General features: G+C 44.0%; 1 protein-coding gene across 1 annotated transcript in view; it reads left to right on the top strand.

Annotated features, from left to right (window-relative positions):
* col4a3 (collagen, type IV, alpha 3) overlaps window positions 1–20,719 on the top strand; it is a 117,007-nt gene that overhangs the window by 32,371 nt on the left and 63,917 nt on the right. Inside the window, exons 2-5 of the mRNA XM_035748320.2 lie at window positions 323–379; window positions 14,717–14,806; window positions 15,153–15,197; window positions 15,386–15,430. Coding sequence (XP_035604213.1) covers window positions 323–379; window positions 14,717–14,806; window positions 15,153–15,197; window positions 15,386–15,430 — 237 coding nt within the window. The remainder of the gene's footprint in view (window positions 1–322; window positions 380–14,716; window positions 14,807–15,152; window positions 15,198–15,385; window positions 15,431–20,719) is intronic.

Raw genomic sequence — 20,719 nt, 5'->3', positions numbered from 1 at the left:
TTAGCGAGGAATCCTTTGAATTTCTTCTGTCTACTAAATAGTGCTGTTGATGATAATTGTTGGAGGATGTGTGAGAGGATTTTCTCAAATACAGAGTAAACATAGACCAGTCATCAGTGTAACAACACACTTCCAAACACTTTAAATGCTTTAGCACTTTTTTCTCCACTAGGAAACATAAATTGAACCAAGGTTCTATCAATGTCACCTGAATGTTACGTCAGGGTTTTACCTGGAGTGTTGCCATTCCATGTTATACTGTCTTCAGGCCAACTTAGTGAGTTGGGTGTGTGAAACTGACTGTTGTCCCGTTTGTCCCCAGGTGTGTAGCTGCACCGGAAAGTCCAGGTGTCACTGTGATGGAGTAAAAGGCAGTAAGGTAAGTGGCTTAACACCATAACCCTCTATATTATACTTTATTTTATTTATTAATCCTACTCCAGAAAGAGAGTGAAAGACTCGCCCCTTGCTACCTAATTAACAAATGACCTTGTTGTGTGGGTGAGGAGGGGGGTGTATTCTGTTTATGTTGTACGGTTTGATTCTAGACAAATTCCCTGCTGCTCTGCATCTCACCTAATCACCTTACCTCATCATACCTCATCACACCTATGCTAGTTCCCAAATGCTTCCAATAATCCAGAGGCCACAATCAGAGATTTCATGCAGTCCATCTTGAAACTTCCTCCAGAGAGCATGCTTCGGGTTTGTATGTCCAACAGCTACTCCTTCATCACCCTGTTTTCCCTGAGTACACAGTCCATGTTTGAATAAAAGGTTTTTACCTTGGCTGTGAGTGGCTTGTTCTCTCCGTGGAGCGTGAGAATTTCACTCTGACTAAACTCTAGTCTCCCCCTCAGCCTCAAAGGAGCTGATCGAAAGAAGGGGAATGTAACTCAAAGGGACAATATTCGGTCTTAATTCTCAATTTCCCCAGGAGATAAAAGGATGTTGCAAAAGGATGTTGCAGATGTCTCCTGTACAGAAGAGTTACAAAAGACTGTATCCATGTAACCGAGGATGAGGGATAACCGTGCCTTTCTCATTTATCAATCTGACTCCATTATTATGTGAATAAATGCAAATAGGCCATGTGGAGGATCTAGCAAGATAGTGAATCATTGCATCACCGACTCATTTTTACTATAATGAATATGTGCCTATCTTGCAACATTATGCAATTATTAAGAGGCTAGATACAAATAGCTAATCCTGGCAACCAATGTTCTAGCATTAATTTATTGAGGCAAGCAGCTCAGGGATGTCAAGTTTGTAGCCAAGCATGTTCATGTCAACGTTCATGTTTGTTCACTCAATTTGTCTAAACCTTTCTATAATTCAATATGTTTGTCTTTGTCTACAGTACATCTATGTTTACAACAAGCAATAGGAAGATATCAGATATTGAGGAATAACATCTTGTTAGGGGTACATTTGTACTGTAGTGAAGTTGTCTATAATAATGCGATTTCTCTCTATACAGTTGAAGTCTGAAGTTTCCCAGTGAATCAGAAGTTTACATACACTGAATTAGTATTTGGTAGAATTGCCTTTAAATTGCTTAACTTGGGTCAAACGTTTCGGGTAGCCTTCCACAAGCTTCCCACAAGAAGTTGGGTGAATTTTGGACCATTCCTCCTGACAGAGCTGGTGTGACTGACTCAGGTTTGTATGCCTCCTTGCTCGAGACACGTTTTTTCAGTTCTGCCCACATATTTTCTAAAGGATTGAGGTCAGGGCTTTATGATGGCCACTCCAATACCTAGATTTTTTTGTCCTTAAGCCATTTTGCCACAACTTTGGAAGTATGCTTGGGGTCATTGTCCATTTTGAAGACCCATTTGCGACCAAGCTTTAACTTCCTGACTGATGTCTCCAGATGTTGCTTCAATATATCCACATAGTTTTCCTGCCTCAAGATGTCATATATTTTGTGAAGTGCACCAGTTCATCTGCAGCAAAGCACCCCCACAACATGATGCTGCCACCCCCGTGCTTCACTGTTGGGATGGTGTCTTCGGCCTGCAAGCCTCCTCCTTTTTCCTCCAAATATAACCATGGTCATTATGGCCAAACAGTTCTATTTTTCTTTCATCAGACCCGAGGACATCTCTCCAAACAGTACGATCTTTGTCCCCATATGCAGGTGCAAACTGTAGTCTGGCTTTTTTATGGCGGTTTTGGAGCAGTGGCGTCTTCCTTGCTGAGCAGCCTTTCAGGTTATGTCAATATAGGACTCGTTTTACTGTGGATATAGATACTTTTGTACTTTTCCTTCAGCATCTTCACAAGGTCCTTTGCTGTTGTTCTGGGATTGATTTGCACTTTTCCCACCAAAGTACGTTCATCTCTAAGACACAGAACCCGTCTCCTTCCTGAGCGGTATGATGGCTGCGTTGTCCCATGGTGTTTATACTTGCGTACTATTGTTTGTACAGATGAACATGGTACTTTCAGGCATTTGGAAAGGGTGAACCAGACTTTTGGAGGTCTACAATTGTATTTCTGAGGTCTTGGCTGATTTCTTTAGATTTTCCCATGATGTCAAGCAAAGAGGCACTGAGTTTCAAGGTAGGCCTAGAAATACACTGCTCAAAAAAATAAAGGGAACACTTAAACAACACAATGGAACTCCAAGTCAATCACACTTCTGTGAAATCAAACTGTCCACAGGAAGCAACACTGATTGACAATAAATTTCACATGCTGTTGTGCAAATGGAATAGACAACAGGTGGAAATTATAGGCAATTAGCAAGACACTCCCAATAAAGGAGTGGTTCTGCAGGTTGTGACCACAGACCACTTCTCAGTTCCTATGCTTCCTGGCTGATGTTTTGGTCACTGTTGAATGCTGGCGGTGCTTTCACTCTAGTGGTAGCATGAGACGGAGTCTACAACCCACACAAGTGGCTCAGGTAGTGCAGCTCATCCAGGATGGCACATCAATGCGAGCTGTGGCAAGAAGGTTTGCTGTGTCTGTCAGCTACCAGGAGACAGGCCAGTACATCAGGAGACGTGGAGGAGGGCGTAGGAGGCCAACAACCCAGTAGCAGGACCGCTACCTCCGCATTTGTGCAAGGAGGAGCAGGAGGAGCACTGCCAGAGCCCTGCAAAATGACCTCCAGCAGGCTACAAATGTGCATGTGTCTGCTCAAACGGTCAGAAACAGACTCCATGAGAGTGGTATGAGGGCCCGACGTCCACAGGTGGGGGTTGTGCTTACAGCCTAACACTGTGCAGGACGTTTGGCATTTGCCAGAGAACACCAAGATTGGCAAATTCGCCACTGGCGCCATGTGCTCTTCACAGATGAAAGTAGGTTCACACTGAGCACATGCGACAGACGTGACAGAGTCTGGAGACGCCGTGGAGAACGTTCTGCTGCCTGCAACATCCTCCAGCATGAGCGGTTTGGCGGTGGGTCAGTCATGGTGTGGGGTGGCATTTCTTTGGGGGGCCACACAGCCCTCCATGTGCTTGCCACAGGTAGCCTGACTGCCATTAGGTACCGAGATTAGATCCTCAGACCCCTTGTGAGACCATATGCTGGTGCGGTTGGCCCTGGGTTCCTCCTAATGCAAGACAATGCTAGACCTCATGTGGCTGGAGTGTGTCAGCAGTTCCTGCAAGAGGAAGGCAATGATGCTATTGACTGGCCCGCCCTTTCCCCAGACCTGAATCCAATTAAGCACATCTGGGACATCATGTCTTGCTCCATCCACCAACGCCACGTTGCACCACAGACTGTCCAGGAGTTGGAAGATGCTTTAGTCCAGGCCTGGGAGGAGATCCCTCAGGAGACCATCCGCCACCTCATCAGGAGCATGCCCAGGCGTTGTAGAGAGGTCATACAGGAACGTGGAGGCCACACACACTACTGAGCCTCATTTTGACTTGTTTTAAGGACATTACATCAAAGTTGGATCAGCCTGTAGTGTGGTTTTCCACTTTAATTTTGAGTGTAACTCCAAATCCAGACCTCCATGGGTTGATAAATTTGATTTCCATTGATAATTTCTGTGTGATTTTGTTGTCAGCACATTCAACTGTGTAAAGAAAAAAGTGTTTAATAAGAATATTTCATTAATTCAGATCTAGGATGTGTTATTTTAGTGTGCCCTATTTTTATATATATATATCCCACATTTTTGCAAACAATTATTGTGATTCCTCCTATATTATCCCTAATATCCTTACCCCCTTGCAACAGATATGGGACACACACACACACACACACACACACACACACACAGAGAGACACACACAGACACACACACACACACACTCAACCCCTTTCCCCCACAATCAACCATATGCTCAGATGCTCAACGGTTGTTACATCCCAAGAGCCCAACTCAAGAAAGGACCTGATTTATGGATGCATATACAGCTAAATCGGTTTGAGAAAGCATGCAAGATTGAGCAAAACTTGGCAAAATGTTTAGATTTGATTAACCATTGTCAAGTCCTAGGTGATGGAGATCAGATCCACCCCGTTCCCCTGAAACACACACGCTGGTCCCCAGTTGTGACCATTTTCCCAAGCATCTTTGTGCAGTCAGACCTTAGATTATTTTGTGCCACCAGGGCCTCTCTGATTGTCAGAGTGTGACCCCCCTCCCCATGGGTTACTGCAGCCAGTGTTGACAGCACTGCCACTACCTGGGTGGGGGTACCCCACCGGAATCCCCACCGGCTAGGTACAAGGTCGTCAAGGTTCACATTTGCAGCTTTGAGAATTTCCTTGTATGTTATGCTTTCTCATCAGGGGGCTATGGCTTTGTAGGTCCAACCCTGCCAGGCAGGCTCAGAATCTTGAGAGGGCAGTGCTGCTCTGACCGCATTTATCTTTCTGTTTTGGCTGCATATAGGCAGCTTATAGCAGGCCCATGAAACAGATAGGGACTTGTCTTTAGTGTATGGTTCATTCAGATTGGTGTCTAGGGTATAGGGTTGTGGACCGCTCCATCATGATAGGACAATAAATAAATACATTAGATGTATAATTTATTTTAAAATGTAGTTCCATCATGATAGGACAACAAATAAATTAGATGTAGAATTTATTTTTAAATGTATATCCCTCATCTGCACAAAATGTAAAGCTCTCTCTCATAACCTCTGCTCACAGACAAACGTTGGTTCGGATATATGCAACCATTTCCTTTCTCACTCACTTAACATCACACCAAAAACACACACCACATCCTCCATCACAATACATTCACACATACCCACATTCTGTTTGCTGTGTTTCTATCCCCACCATGTTGATTGAGTACTTTGTTGATTGAGTACTACAAAAATTGTACAACATTCCCTTGAAAGGTACAGTGTAGTTGTAATTTATTTATTTAACAATTATTTTATTTTATTGCTTTTCTATCTATTTATTTTATTATTACAATCCCTACCATGGCTAGTATTGGGTGTTCCATTATTTTGGCGACTCTGAGAACTTTGTAATTTTTAGAATAGCCATGGAATAGTCTTTGTGTCTCTGAACATTTGGTTGGTTGTCAATATACAGTTTATCAACTACGAGAGCTACACGCTTCCCTTTCAATCTATTCTCTTGAAGATTGGATACAGAACTTTGCACCGTTCTGCAATCTCCCTCTGGAACTGCTCATTCATGCTTATTTTCATGCCAGCAAGTAATTTACCCAGGCTTTTAACCATTACTTTATCCTTTAAAGAAAGCAAATTTGGCAACGATTGGATGCTCATACCTCTGTCCTCTTTGTCCGAAACGGAGTACACGTTCGAGTTGGATTGTATCGACAGCATCGAGTGTGATATGAAGTGCTGTAAGAAAGAATTCCTTCCTTCTATGTTTTCAGGAACTTCTCCTTCTCTTTCTTGGATACCCGTAAGTACTAGATTTTCTCTCATAGGTCTAGTCTGTATATCTAGTAAGGCTTCTCTCTGAAAGATGTTCTCCTAGTTCATTAACGTTCGTTTAGCTGTTTTTTTTTGGTGCCATTATCATAGCTCTTTCGTCACTTGTTTCAAGGCTCGCCTTCAACTCCTTTATATCCTTACTGACTAATTCAAGTATGACCAGTTTGTCACTTATCGAATTTTACAGATCACTTTCCACACTTACCAGTACCAGTGGTAAAAAGTATAAATTGTTTGTATCTGTGGAGGAGTTGTGTTTTAATTTGGAGGTTGATTCTCGATGTTTACTCTCCATTATGTTTTAGTGTTGCTTGTTTTCGTAATATTTGTTGATACATTTCTCTAGCCTTACATTTACATTTACATTTAAGTCATTTAGCAGACGCTCTTATCCAGAGCGACTTACAAATTGGTGCATTCACCTTATGACATCCAGTGGAACAGCCACTTTACAATAGTGCATCTAAATCTTTTAAGGGGGGTGAGAAGGATTACTTTATCCTATCCTAGGTATTCCTTAAAGAGGTGGGGTTTCAGGTGTCTCCGGAAGGTGGTGATTGACTCCGCTGTCCTGGCGTCGTGAGGGAGTGTGTTCCACCATTGGGGAGCCAGAGCAGCGAACAGTTTTGACTGGGCTGAGCGGGAACTGTACTTCCTCAGTGGTAGGGAGGCGAGCAGGCCAGAGGTGGATGAACGCAGTGCCCTTGTTTGGGTGTAGGGCCTGATCAGAGCCTGGAGGTACTGAGGTGCCGTTCCCCTCACAGCTCCGTAGGCAAGCACCATGGTCTTGTAGCGGATGCGAGCTTCAACTGGAAGCCAGTGGAGAGAGCGGAGGAGCGGGGTGACGTGAGAGAACTTGGGAAGGTTGAACACCAGACGGGCTGCGGCGTTCTGGATGAGTTGTAGGGGTTTAATGTCACAGGCAGGGAGCCCAGCCAACAGCGAGTTGCAGTAATCCAGACGGGAGATGACAAGTGCCTGGATTAGGACCTGAGCCGCTTCCTGTGTGAGGCAGGGTCGTACTCTGCGGATGTTGTAGAGCATGAACCTACAGGAACGGGCCACCGCCTTGATGTTAGTTGAGAACGACAGGGTGTTGTCCAGGATCACGCCAAGGTTCTTAGCGCTCTGGGAGGAGGACACAATGGAGTTGTCAACCGTGATGGCGAGATCATGGAACGGGCAGTCCTTCCCCGGGAGGAAGAGCAGCTCCGTCTTGCCGAAGTTCAGCTTGAGGTGGTGATCCGTCATCCACACTGATATGTCTGCCAGACATGCAGAGATGCGATTCGCCACCTGGTCATCAGAAGGGGGAAAGCCTTATGATTTGTTTTGTGTTATTATTCAGATTGAATGTTATTACCAAAGAGTATATGAAGTGCTGATAAACTAAATAAAAAGCAAAAAAGAAACATCCTCTCACTATCAACTGTATGAACATAACAAGATTCAACAACTGAGACATAAACTGAACAAGTTCCACAGACATGTGACTAACAGAAACTGAATAATGTGTCCCTGAACAAAGGGGGGGGTCAAAATCAAAAGTAACAGTCGGTTTCCGGTGTGGCCACCAGCTGCATTAAATACTGCAGTGCATCTCCTCCTCATGGACTGCACCAAATTTGCCCGATCTTGCTGTGAGATGTTACCCCACTCTTCCACCAAGGCACCTGAAAGTTTCCGGGCATTTCTGGGGGGAATGGCCATAGCCCTCACCCTCCGATCCAACAGGTTCCAGACGTGCTCAATGGGATTGAGATCCGGGCTCTTCGCTGGCCAAAATAGGACCACTTGTGTTGCGTCAATCTTTCCTCAGTTAGCTTACATTTTTCCGGTTTGGATGATTGTGTTATGCTATAGATACTTCTGTGAATATCTGAACATTGCATCCAAAAATAAACTGCTCACATTCTGGACATAACTTTGTAAGGACTGTGTTTCTGTAAATAGATTCTGAAAAAAGTGTGGCCAGCTCATTGTTGCATCATTCGAAACTGTCCATTCTAAATAAGCGGGTGTGACCGTACGCTTCAGGGACCACTCTAGAACGATGTGATGGTACGTTTGAAAGGGTTAACGTTCTCAGTTGATTTGTAGGTTTACACTTCTGAGACTTATGGCCTGATTTATAATCACACTATGCACACTCTTATTCCCCCTCTTGTTGCACAGCTGATAATGACATTTCAGCTGCAGCTTTTGACTTCCTCCCTTTCCTCCGTCGGGTTCCAAAGAGTGATATCACAAGACTTGAAAACCAACACAAAATACATAACAAGTATTAATAATGCGTTAAGCTATGCATAATTATAGATGGCAAATCAGCACTGTACACATGTTTCAACATCAACGCATTCAGAAGGTGATATCCCAGCAATACTAAAAAGGAACCACTAACACTGGCCATGATGCATACTTCAAGATACCCGTCATTTGTGCCGTAATCCAGTTCCATGCTATTACTATAGCATCCTTCACCGCTACTACCGCTGCTTCAGTTGCTGTCCCTACCTCGACTGCCTTGATGAATAACTATTGCATTGAATCTGTCTCCTGCTCCTGATCTCCTATTGCCTTTATAGATCTAGGACTGAATCTTTCAGATACTCCATACCTGTCTCCCAACTCCTACCTGTTTTTTTAGCCACGAACATCTCCAATAATATCCTATGTTCTGCGACAGTGACAGTGAGTATCTGTGGATAATACTTCCCTGTGCTCAGGTTAGGTACACATCTCTCATCCCATGGCCGATCTACACCCCACCCCTTTGTGGACACCCTCGTTACAGTGTAAACTTTGGGTGTCAACGGTTGATAAGCAGCAATCTTCTGACACTTTCCTTTTACCGTCACTTGGTCCCAATCTTCTGGGACACGTCAAGTATTTGCTTCCGGTTAGGAATGGGGGAGTGATTAGTGGCTTTGGAAGAGTATCCAACTGTACAAAATTAGCCACATCTTAATCATACTCTGCAACTGGATCCTGGACTTCCTGACGGGCCGCCCCCAGGTAGTAAGGGTAGGTAACAAAACACCTGCCACGCTGATCATCAACACCCTCAAGGGTGCTTGCTCAATCACCTCCTGTACTCCCTGTTCACACATGACTGCACGGCCAGGCACAACTCCAACAGCATCATTAAGTTTGCTGATGACACAACAGTGGTAGGCCTGATCACCGACAACAATGAGACAGCCTATAGGGAGGAGGTCAGAGACCTGGCAGTGTGATGCCAGGACAACAACCTCTCCCTCGATATGAGCAAGACAAAGGAGCTGATCTTGAACTACAGGAAAAGGAGGGCCGAACACGCCCCTATTCCCATCGACAAGGCTGTAGTCAAGCGGGTCGAGAGTTTCAAGCTCCTTTGTGTCCACATTACCAACAAACTATCATGGTCCAAACACACCAAGACAGTCATGAAGAGGGCACAACAAAGCCTATTTCCCATCAGGAAAATTAATTCTACAGCTGCACCATCAAGAGCATCCTGATTGCATCATTGCCTGGATGATGCTGTTGATCTGAGCCATGACCAGCCTTTTAAAGCACTTCATGGCTACCGATGTGAGTGTTGCGGGGCGGTAGTAATTTAGGCTGGTTACCTTCACTTTCTTAGGCACAGAAAAACAGTCTTGTAGTGTAGCATCCGCGTCATCTGATCACTTCCGCATTGAGTGAGTCACTGGTACTTCCTGCTTTAGTTTCTGCTTGTAATCAGGCATCAGAGGATAGAATTGTGGTCAGATTTGGAAAATGGAGGGCGAGGGAGAGCTTCATATGTGTCTCTGTGTGGGGAGTGAAGGTGGTCTAGAGTTTTTTTCCCCTCTGGTTGCACATGTGACATGCTAGAAATGAGGTCAAACGGATTTAAGTTTGCCTGCATTAAAGTCCCCGGCCCACTAGGAGCACTGCTTCTGGGTGAGCATTTTCTTGTTTGCTTATGGCCTCATACAGCTTGTTGAGTGTGGAATTTGTTTGTGGTGGTAAGCAGACGGCTCCGAAAAATATAAATGAAAACTCTCTTGGTAGATAGTGTGGTCTACAGCTTATCATGAGGTACTCTACTTCAGGCGAGCAATACCTAAAGACTTCGTTAATATTAGAAATCTTGCACCAGCTGTTATTGACAAATAGACACACACCATCACCCCTTGTCTTACCAGGTGTAGCTGTTCTGTCCTGCCAGTGCACGGAAAACCCAGCCAACTGTATATTATATGTGTCGTCATTCAGCCACGACTTGGTGAAACACAAGGTATTACAGTTTTTTGCCGTAGTAGCCTATTCCCTATGAGTAGGGCAGAGCGTAAAGTAGAGCATAAACAAATGTGCAGAACGTGATCCTCACAGGACCCTAGTGTCCAGTCTGGAGCGTGTAGTCAAGAGCTCTCCTGGTCGGCTACTGCATAGCAACCTAAAATGTGATCACCAGAACGGGCCAATTTTTTGGGGGGGTTCTGACATTTCGGCCTCTAAAATGAGTTTATTATGATCAAGTTCAATTCCCAGGGTAATTTTTAAACAAAAGTTTGATACAAACAGTATCAAGATAAGAAATTAATTTGTGATCCATTCTGACTACTACATTTGTTGTCACACAGGACCACGTGCTGACACAGACCAATCACACACAGGCAAAGACACATACATCCAAACCAATGATGCACACACACTACACACACGTACACATGGATTTTGTATTGTAGATATGTTGTAGTAGGGTAGTGGCCTTAGGGCAAACACTTAATGTGTTGTGAAAAATGTTATGAAATGTAATACCATGTCAGATTTCTTATTGTATATAACTGCCTTAATGTTGCTGGACCCAAGGAAGAGTAGCTGCTGCCCTGGCATCATCGGCCAGCAGGCTACGAGGAGATTCTCATGCACGCTCTTTGCCGGTTGACTCGCTCAGGCAGGATTAGAACTTCTACATCGACCATGATCCTTTGCTAGTTACAGTCACTTTCACCATGATCCTTGGTGATTTTGTGGTGCCATTCAGCAATATGGCACATTTCAAATTCAAATAAGTACAGGCTTCATGCGCCATTGAGAGTTTTCCATAGGTATACATGGATCTGATTTGATTTGATTTGATGAATTCAGTGCTACAACTATCTACTAGTTTAAATGTCTATGGATCCGCACACGCAGAGAATCTTCAGGACAAGAACAGTCACTCCGTCCGTATTCATAAAGCTTCTTGGAGTAGAAGTGCAGATTTAGGATCAGGTCCCCCTGTCCATGTTATTGTCAAGACCCGGTTACGAACTCGGGTCTCCGTTGTGAGAAACAGTCACTTAGCAAACTGAGCCACTAATAGTCGGCAGAACCCAGAAGATGAGGCTGACACAGCAGTACTTGAGACTGTGTTTTAATAAAGTAAAAAGGAAAGTTCTTCAGGCAAAAATATAAATCCACAACGTCAAAGTAATTTCAAGATAAAAAGGTAATCCTCCAAGTCAAAAGGTAAATCCACAAGGTGGTAGGTACAGCAGAAAAAAAGCCTCAAAAGATAATTAAAAATAAATAAACGAGAACAAAAACAGATTACCACAAGAGCGTCCAACTGGAGCAACAAATGTTCACAGCATCGCTGAGGCTGGGTGCTAACATTCAAACACAGAGCAAAGAACTGAGGAAAACTAAGGGTTTAAATACATTCAAGGGAAACGAGGCACAGGTGCAAATAATAACTGGAAAAAAACTAAAGGGTCAAAAAGCACAATGGGGGCATCTAGTGGCCAAAACCGGAACAATCCTGGTCAAATCCTGATAGTTATCTTATTAATTATGATCTTAAAGGCAAAACTGATACAGAGTTGCAGGTTACCTAGTGGTTAGAGAAGTAAGGCCAGCAACCAGAGTGTTGCCAGTTTGAATCCCAGTTCAGACAGTAAAATCTGGGTCACTGACATCGTTCTAGTTACCATCCCCTGCTATTGTGCCATTGAGCAAGGCACCCAATATTTGCTCCAGGGGCGCTCCTTTGCAGTCGACCCATTACTTCCAGCCCCTCAGGGGTATGTGTGTCTTCTTGGGTTGGGTTGTGAGTATATAGCCATATTTCCATTCTCTGCAAGAAAACACCTAATTTAATTCTAAATCTTCTTTGTGAATACGGAACCTGATCTCACTTGAGGATTTGGCCCGGTGACCGTAGGTTGAAAACTGTGATATGACTGCCCCCAGCTGCAAGGTCATGTCTACACTTGACACTTACATGCAACTTGTGCTATCAGAATACGAAGATCGCATTGAAAAGACGGTTCTAGATGCACAAAAGTTGTTTTGTTGTCTGTTTATGTTCAGATCTGGCTGAGCACTTCAGGAGGTGGTCAGGGATGCATTCTGTGCAGATTTCTCCTCCGCCTGGACTCAATCAGGCTACCGAAAGCGCATACAGTGGACGACATCATCAGCATTCGCCCCACAAGTCTCCAAAAAACGTGTGTTTTTTCGGACAGAGAGGCAGCTTTTCATTAAAACGTTGGAGGAAATATCGTTATCATATAAGTCAACCATTAATTATTATTACCTCATATCAGTCTCATTCTGAATGTCGTTGACTTTAAATCTGCACGAACCCTAGTCTGCATGATGATTCAACGATACACAAATTCACTTAGTTATTTATTTACTAACTAACAAAATAAACACACAGAATTACATAAACACAACCACAGGATAGATTATACATCGATTACTAACATAATGCATTGAAAAGTCCCTAGTGGACTAACGCGATATGACGGCTTGGTACATAATGAAAAGGGAGGGGCATGTAAGGAGGGGTAGAGACAGAGAGAGTCAACTTATCGTACATACAGTTGGAAAACTATACTCATGGGAATGTGAATACTTTGCACATGAATGACCGCTCATTTGAAAATAATTGCAATGTATATGTATTTACTCTTGAATTGTCTTCTCTCTCTGTTGAAATTGCCTGGTCCATCTATGGAAAATCAGTTTGACAGAAGTCTCTGGTTGTGTAAGTCTCTGGTTGTCCATCAGAGGTTACCATGCCCTTTGTAGTCGTAGCTTCTTGGTCTCGGAGTGTCTGTTGGAACGGGTCCTCCAGAGGTGTACCATGCGGTGTTCAAATATGCTTGTTAGAATAGATCCTTTAGTGGTATCTATGGCAGTGAAAGGAAATTGTTCTTTGTCTCTCATCTTCGGTCGAGTGTCCTAGACTGCGTTACCTTACCCAGCTGCAGACTGAGAATATTTGGTATAGTCTTCCTCTTCACTCGTCGAGAGTCTGAATGTCATAGAATTTTCTGGTCTTGTAGTTTTTTAAACCTTTTGTCACGTTCAGCTTGCACTGTTGGCTGGTCTTAATCATTGATTATTGAGGATACAGCTAGAACCACTCTACACACCGGTAGCAACTCGGCCTGTTTCGATATATTTAAATGGAAACCATATCAATGTGTAGACACTGTTCCACATTTTCTGGTCTATTGTAAATTTAGTTAGGAGTCCATTTGAAGTGCCCTAGTCAAAAGGGGCATTCCATCATGCTGGCATAATGTCTGTGCTCACGTGGACGTGGTTACTGACCTGATAAAACTTTATATGAAATACAATTTCTCATTTAGAAGGCTAAAATCACGTTGCTGTCTTTTCAGAAATAGTTTCATATTTAATCATATAAGTTTGGCAACATTTAGATGTAAGTCTGATATATACATTGTGAAAGATCTTAAAGTTACAATATTTCCGTAATAACATTTTTAATGATATCACCAAACCAAAAATGATCTGACATGATTGTTCTTATGTCCCTCCCGATCATTTCCCACATTCTTTGTGTTAGGAATATTGTTTAATTATCTACTTTTGGATGTTGTAGTTTTGGCGGGAAGAATATCCTTGTATCAAAAGGGTTCTTTCCCCTCAATACTGCATGGCTATGGAGAGACAGTTCCTACAATGTAAAACTGGCCAACTTGCCCAGGAGAGGGGGGTCTTGAAACCTTTGTTTAACCGGCACCGTTGATCTCCATCCAGGAGGGAAAGTCATCACACCAGCTAGCTAATATTTAGAAGAACAAGTTTTTGTTTGTTTAAAGTTATGCTAACCCGTTTGCAATCCATTTAGTGTTGCTTGTTAGTTTGCTGAGTCAGGTGTGACAGGTGTGAACTGTTACTCTCTGACTGCATATAGATACAAAACCCACTTGTGCTGCTGCTGAGCAGCTTGAGCTGTTTAGTTGCTAGGGAACTGGTGTCAGGGTTTGGCCACCCAGATAGTTCATTACCTCAGGTGAGTGTGTGTGTGTGTATTTGTGTGTGTGCGTGTGTGCGTGTGTGTATATGTGTGTGTGTGTGTGCGTGCTTGTGTGAGTCTATAATTATCTAATGATATCTCATGGTGTGTGTGAACGCGTTGACTCCCAAAGGCCTAGATGTTATCACTGCTGTCACACACCTGTACCTCAGTGCATGAAGGACTGAGCTTAAAGAAAGGGACTAGAATGTGCGTTGGTTAGTGAATGTGTGATTGCTATGTCTGTTGGGAACAGTAATGGTGATTTGTTTCTCGATCCCAAATCAGTAAGGAATTTGTAGAGCAGTTCTATCAAGTGTGTTTTACCAATTGGAATGACTGCTGCTAGTCAATGAATATGGTGTTACATCAGCTGAAGGTGGTACTGCAGCTCTTCTAGCCTGTTGTTTGATAACTGGACATTGTAGTAATTCTGCATGAGTAACAATGAAAAACTAGAAGTAAAAAACATCTCTCTTTCCTTTATTTATCAATGTTCTCTCTTTTCTCTCTCTCTTCACAGGGTGAGCCTGGGTATCCAGGTTATGATGGGTTGCCAGGAGTGGTTGGTTATCCAGGTTCTGAAGGTAATCCTGGACCTTTTGGCCCTAAGGTGAGAGTCTCACTGTATTTGTTATTACATGAGATATAGGTGTGTGTGTGTGTGTGTGTGTGTGTGTGTGTGTGTGTGTGTGTGTGTGTGTGTGTGTGTGTGTGTGTGTGTGTGTGTGTGTGTGTGTGTGTGTGTGTGTGTGTGTGTGTGTGTGTGTGTGTGTGTGCGTGTCAGTCTCATAGTAAATACTCTTTTCCATTATTCTTTATGTGAGTGTGTGTATGTTTGCATGCCTGTGTGTCGAAACATTGTATCAGTAAAGAATCGTTTTGTGTGGTGAGATTTTAGAATGATTTTGTGTTCATTAAATGTGTTGCCAACTGGCTGCATGTATTTGGATTCACAGGGAAATCTTGGCTTTCCTGGATTGTCAGGACCCAAAGGCTCACGGGTATGGAGTGTGTTTGGAAAACAGTGTGTGTGATTGACTGCACGTGATTATTGGTTTACATTACTAGGCTCTACATGTTATGCCTAATGGGTTTGCTCTATTGATTTTGGTCACACCCACACTTCTTCTGTTTTGTCAGCTGAGTCCACTGCTAGGATCGACTCTAACAGTACCTATTGTTTTAACAGGGTCTCCCTGGGAAACCTGGGTTCTCTGGACCACCTGGGCAGCCAGTAAGTAATACTATTAGACTGTCTCAGATGGCACTCTATAGGTTTCATTAGGAAATATATGGATTCGCCACTGTTCTTGAACCGTTTATGCTCCAAACACCACACCAACGTTGAAATGTGCAGACTGACTCAACTTACATTACTTGGCAGAAGCTTTTTGATAGTATTTATATTTGACTGTTTCATATTTGCATAAAAGCTCCATAGCCTTTAATAATGGTGCATTTTGGATTTGCCACTTGTCGTAAGTTGATTATTTCACAACCGTAAATACGTCAAGGCAAAGCAAGCACACACATTTGATTTACATTTCCTTTTCTATATACTTATTCTTTGGAACTATTTTTCATACACCGTTTAAGCTAAAAACATGCCATGCAAACTTTTAAAAGTGCAAACCTGTCCAGACTAGTGTGCCTAGCTTTTGTAGTCCTCTAAAACCAAAGAGATTTTTTTAAAGAGATGTTTTCAATTTACTAAAACATTGTGACTTAACACAAATCAGCTATTTTGACCACTTTCACAATAGGTCAGAGCATGTGAAATCATAGGCAACTATGCTGCTATTCAAATCAGAGCAACAGTAGCTACGATGGGGAGAAGTCTGTCCATAATAATGTGCTGCTCTGCCTTAACAGCACTATCAACAAGGCAGGTCCCACAGGTCCTGGTTTTGTCACACCTGGACTATTGTTCAGTCGTGTGGTCGGGTGCCACAAAGAGGGACTTGGGAAAATTGCAGTTGGCTCTGAACAGGGCAGCACGGCTGGCCCTTAAAAGTACACGGCGAGCTAACATTAATGACATGCATGTCAATCTCTCATGGCTCAAAGTAGAAGAGATTCACGTCATTACTTGTTTTTGTAAGATGTGTTGATAAGCTGAAGGTACTGAGCTGTCTGTTTAAAATACTAGCACACACCTCGGACAGCCATGCATACCCGACAAAACATGCCAGAGGTCTCTTCACAGTCCCCAAATCCAGAACAGACTATGGGGCCCGCAAAGTACTATGTAGAGCCATGACTACATGGAACTCTATTCCATATCAGGTAACTCATGCAAGCAGTAGAATCAGATTCAAAATCAGGTAAATATACACCTGAAGGAACAGCATGGACTGTGAAGTAACACAAACACACATGCATACACACACGATAACATACGCACGTACATATTGATTTTGCGTTGTAGATATGTGGTATTGGAGTATGAGCCTGAAGGCACACACTTAGTGTGTTGTGAATTCTGTAATGAATGTATTGTAATGTTTTTTAAATTGTATAACTGCTTTAATTTTGACGTACCCCAGGAAGAGTGCCTTGGCAGTAGCTAATGGGGATACATAATAAATACAAATTCAAACAGAAATTGTGTCTACCAATTCAGAGATACATCTGTTTTAACCAGTTATGCATTAGGGGGAGCTATTAAACATTTTTGGATGAAAAACGTTCCCGTTTTAAACAAGATATTTTGTCACGAAAAGATGCTTGACGATGCATATAATTGACATCTTCGGAAAGAAAACACTCTGACGTTTCCAAAACTGCAAAGATATTGTCTGTGAGTGCCACAGAACTGATGTTACAGGCGAAACCCAGATAAAAATCCAACCAGGAAGTGCCGCACTTTTTTAAACCGCCTCATGCCAATGACTCCTTATATGGCTGTGAATGAGCTACCAATGAGCTTACGTTTTCCACGTATTCCCCAAGGTGTCTACAGCATTGTGACGTCTTTTTAGGCATTTCCATTGAAGAATGGTTGTAAGGGACGATATATAGCATGTGGTCACATGGTGTCTCCTGCAGAAAATCTTGCGTAAAATACTGAGGTAGCCATTTTTCCAATCGCTTCTTATGAGAAACCAATTGCCTCGACTGATATATTATCGAATATATATGTTAAAAACACCTTGAGGATGGATCCTTAACAACGTTTGCCGTGTTTCTGTCGATATTATGGAGCAAATTTTGAAAAAAGTTTGGCGTTATAGTTGTAGCATTTTACGGTCGATTTCTCAGCCAAGCATGATGAAGAAACGGGAGCTATTTCGCCTACAAAAATAATATTTGGGGGAAAAAAGGAACATTTGCAATCTAATATTTTGAAAATCTGAGATGACAGTGTTGTTAATAACAAAAGGCTAAGCTTGTGTTTGAATATATTTATTTCATTTCATTTGCGATTTTCATGAACAGGAAAAGTTTCTAGGGGTATTTATGTCCGCTGCGTTATGCTAATGCATTTGAGGCTATGATTACAATCCCGGATACGGGATTGCTCGTCGCAAGACTTTTTCTTTCAAATGTTGAACAATTTCCCAACAAGTTAGACAAATACTTCAATTCGGTTTAGATACAGCAGCTAAGACCACACTAACGTAATATACCTGGAGACAGGAAGCAAGTGCAGAAGGTAAGTTTAATAATGATAAATGCAGAGAAAAACAATACTACCTAGTGACTGCTGTCTATGGAGTGCTAAATATAAGGGGAGTAATCAAGTAGATAATGATGACCAGGTGTGCGTAACGATGGGGAGCATGATTGTTTTCTGGGCTGATGGTTAGTAGACCGGCGACGTTGAGCACTGGGAAGAAGGAGTGGGAGTAAGCATGACAGTAGTGAGGCTCCCGTGTTTCATCCTGACGATCACGTCTGGCTCTCCACCAGGAATCTCCTGCGCCGCCAGCCCTGCCGGAAGCAGAGTCCCCGGTTTGTGGGGCCCTTCAAGGTCCTGCGGAGGGTCAATGAGGTGACTTATCGTCCACAAGTCCCGGATCTCACCATCCTTTCATGTCTTCTGACAACGGAGGGCGTGCTGGAGCCTCACATGGGTGGCGTTACACACGCGCCGGAACCACTCGTCCACTGCAGGGGCCACGTTCTGGCTCGGTTGGTATCCCAGAACACACTGGAAGGGAGTCAGCCCGGTGGAGGAGTGCCAAAGTGAGTTCTGGGCGTACTCTGCCCAGTGAAGAAACCAGACCTACTCCTCCTGTCGGTTCTGGCAGTGACTCATTAGGAACCTCCCCAGCTCCTGGTTGATCCTCTCCACCTTCTTGTCAGACTGAGGCTGGTACCCGAATGTGGGACTGACCGTGGACCCCAGCTTCTCCATAACCGCAATGTGAATTAGGGACCATGGTCGGAGACGATGTCCTCTGGAAGGCCATACTGCCGGAACACCTGCTGGAATAGTGCCTCAGTGACCTGGAGAGCGGTAAGTAGACCAAAGAAATTGATAAAATGTCAACAACCATAATATAGTGGTAAAACCATCAGAAAGGGGGAGATCAGTTTATGGACAGACGTGACCAAGGTCGATGAGGCACCCAAAGGGGTAGTAGTTTCCCTGCTGGCGTGTGCTGGGGAGATTTGATTTGGGCTCATACTGAGCTGGAGTTTATATAGCGGGTGACATCCTGCGCCAAGGTGGGCCACCAGTAATTATCGGAGAGGGATTGATAGTGTGGGTGATATCTGGGTGTCCAGCGACGAGGGATGTGTGCCCAAATCAAATGCCGATCCCTTACCCTGTGAGAACGTATATGCACGCTGGAAGGCATATATTGCAGGCGCAGTTTCGCTCTCCAGAGCCTTGCGGATGTCCACGTCTACGTCCCAGAGCACGGGAGCAACGGTTCTAGAGGGTGGAACGATGGGAGCACTCGGGATCGGAACCTCTTCTGAATCGTGGAGACGGGACAGGGCATCGGCTTTGGTGTTCTTATAACTGGCCAATATGACAGGGTGAAGTGGAATCTGCTGAAGCAAAGGGCCCACCTTGCTTGGCCCGGGTTCATTCACCTCACCGTCCATATGTACACCAGGTTCCATGGTCAGTGAGTATGAGAAATGGTCCTTGGCGCCCTCCAGCCAGTGTCTCCACTCCTCTAATGCCAACGGTCACTGACATCAAAGTTCCTCTCTGCAGTTCCTCTCTCTTTTTTTGAGAAGTATGCACATGGATACAATTTTTACCTTGATTTTGGGACAGGATGGTTCCATGTCCACTTCCGAGACGTCCACCTCCACCACGAAGGGCAGATTAGGATCTGGGTGTCTCAGCATTGGGGCGTAGGAGAAAAGCCCAATCAGTAGGCAGAAGGATTCGTCCTCTGCAGGACCAACAATAAACCGACGGTAGATGTTGGCAAACACAGAAACCGTTGGAGCCCCTTTATGGTGGTTGGGACAGACTGACTGCTTTGACCTTCCTTTCATCCATGCTCACCACCTGTGAGCTAATCCAGTATTCCAATGAGACCTCGACCTAAGGAGACTTCTCAGCTTTAACATAAAGGCAGTTCTCCAGGTGGTGTCTCAGGACTACTCAGACATGAGTGATGTGATTCTCCAAGGTGGCCGAGTGGACCAGGATGTCGTCGATATACATGACCACCTGGCGCCCGATCATGTACCGGAACACCTCGTTCACGAACGCCTGAAACACTGATGGAGCATTGGCAAATCCATAAGGCATAAGCAATTACTCATAGTGCCCAGACGTCGAGCTGAAGGCCGTTTGGATGTGGATAAGATTATAGGCACTCTGCGGGTCCAGCTTCATAAAAAATATGGCTCCTCGCGGAGCAGTTCCATGGCTGAAGGGGGTAACGTTACCCCCTTGGATTTTGAACCTCTGTAGTTGATGCAGGGACGCAGACCCCCATCCTTCTTAGTCACAAAGAATTCTGCCGACGCAGCAGAGGTGGATGAGCGGACAAAACCCAGTTGGGGAGCTACCTGGATGTACTCCTCCAAGGCCTCAGTCTCAACCACAAACAGAGGGTAGATGCGGTGGCACAGAGCCTTCTAGTAAGTCAATAGCATTGTCCCAGGGGAAATGAGGAGGGAGACAGGTAGCTCCGGGTTGTCAGGCTGGAGAGCGACGCGGGAGCAGGTCCTCCAGCATCCAGGTGACCGGTTGGTGATTTCCATGCTCAACCAGGAGATGGTGGGATCATGCCATTGGAGCCACGAGAGGCCGAGGGTGACTTTATGCACTGGTGCAATGATGAGGAAGGGAAGGCACTCCTGGTGCCTGTTTTCCACTTTGTTTCAAAGTTGAAATCCTGTCATTGTAAAGAGGCACAATTACCATGGAAACGGTCTCAACCGTGCATTTCATCTTTTTGTTCTGAATGTCCCGTCTTTAGTCAGCTGTTATGCAACACAACATCTAAAATTGACTAGTTTTGTCTCGTCACTCTTTATGTCGGCTGTTGTATCTGTACCGGGCTTCAGAGCATATGAAATCATTATCTAACTTACCACTATT

Source organism: Oncorhynchus keta, chromosome 33 (genome assembly GCF_023373465.1).
Source record: "Oncorhynchus keta strain PuntledgeMale-10-30-2019 chromosome 33, Oket_V2, whole genome shotgun sequence".
Taxonomy (NCBI): domain Eukaryota; kingdom Metazoa; phylum Chordata; class Actinopteri; order Salmoniformes; family Salmonidae; genus Oncorhynchus; species Oncorhynchus keta.
The sequence above is the reverse complement of the archived record's forward strand: the minus strand, read 5'-3'. Positions and strand labels throughout refer to the sequence as shown.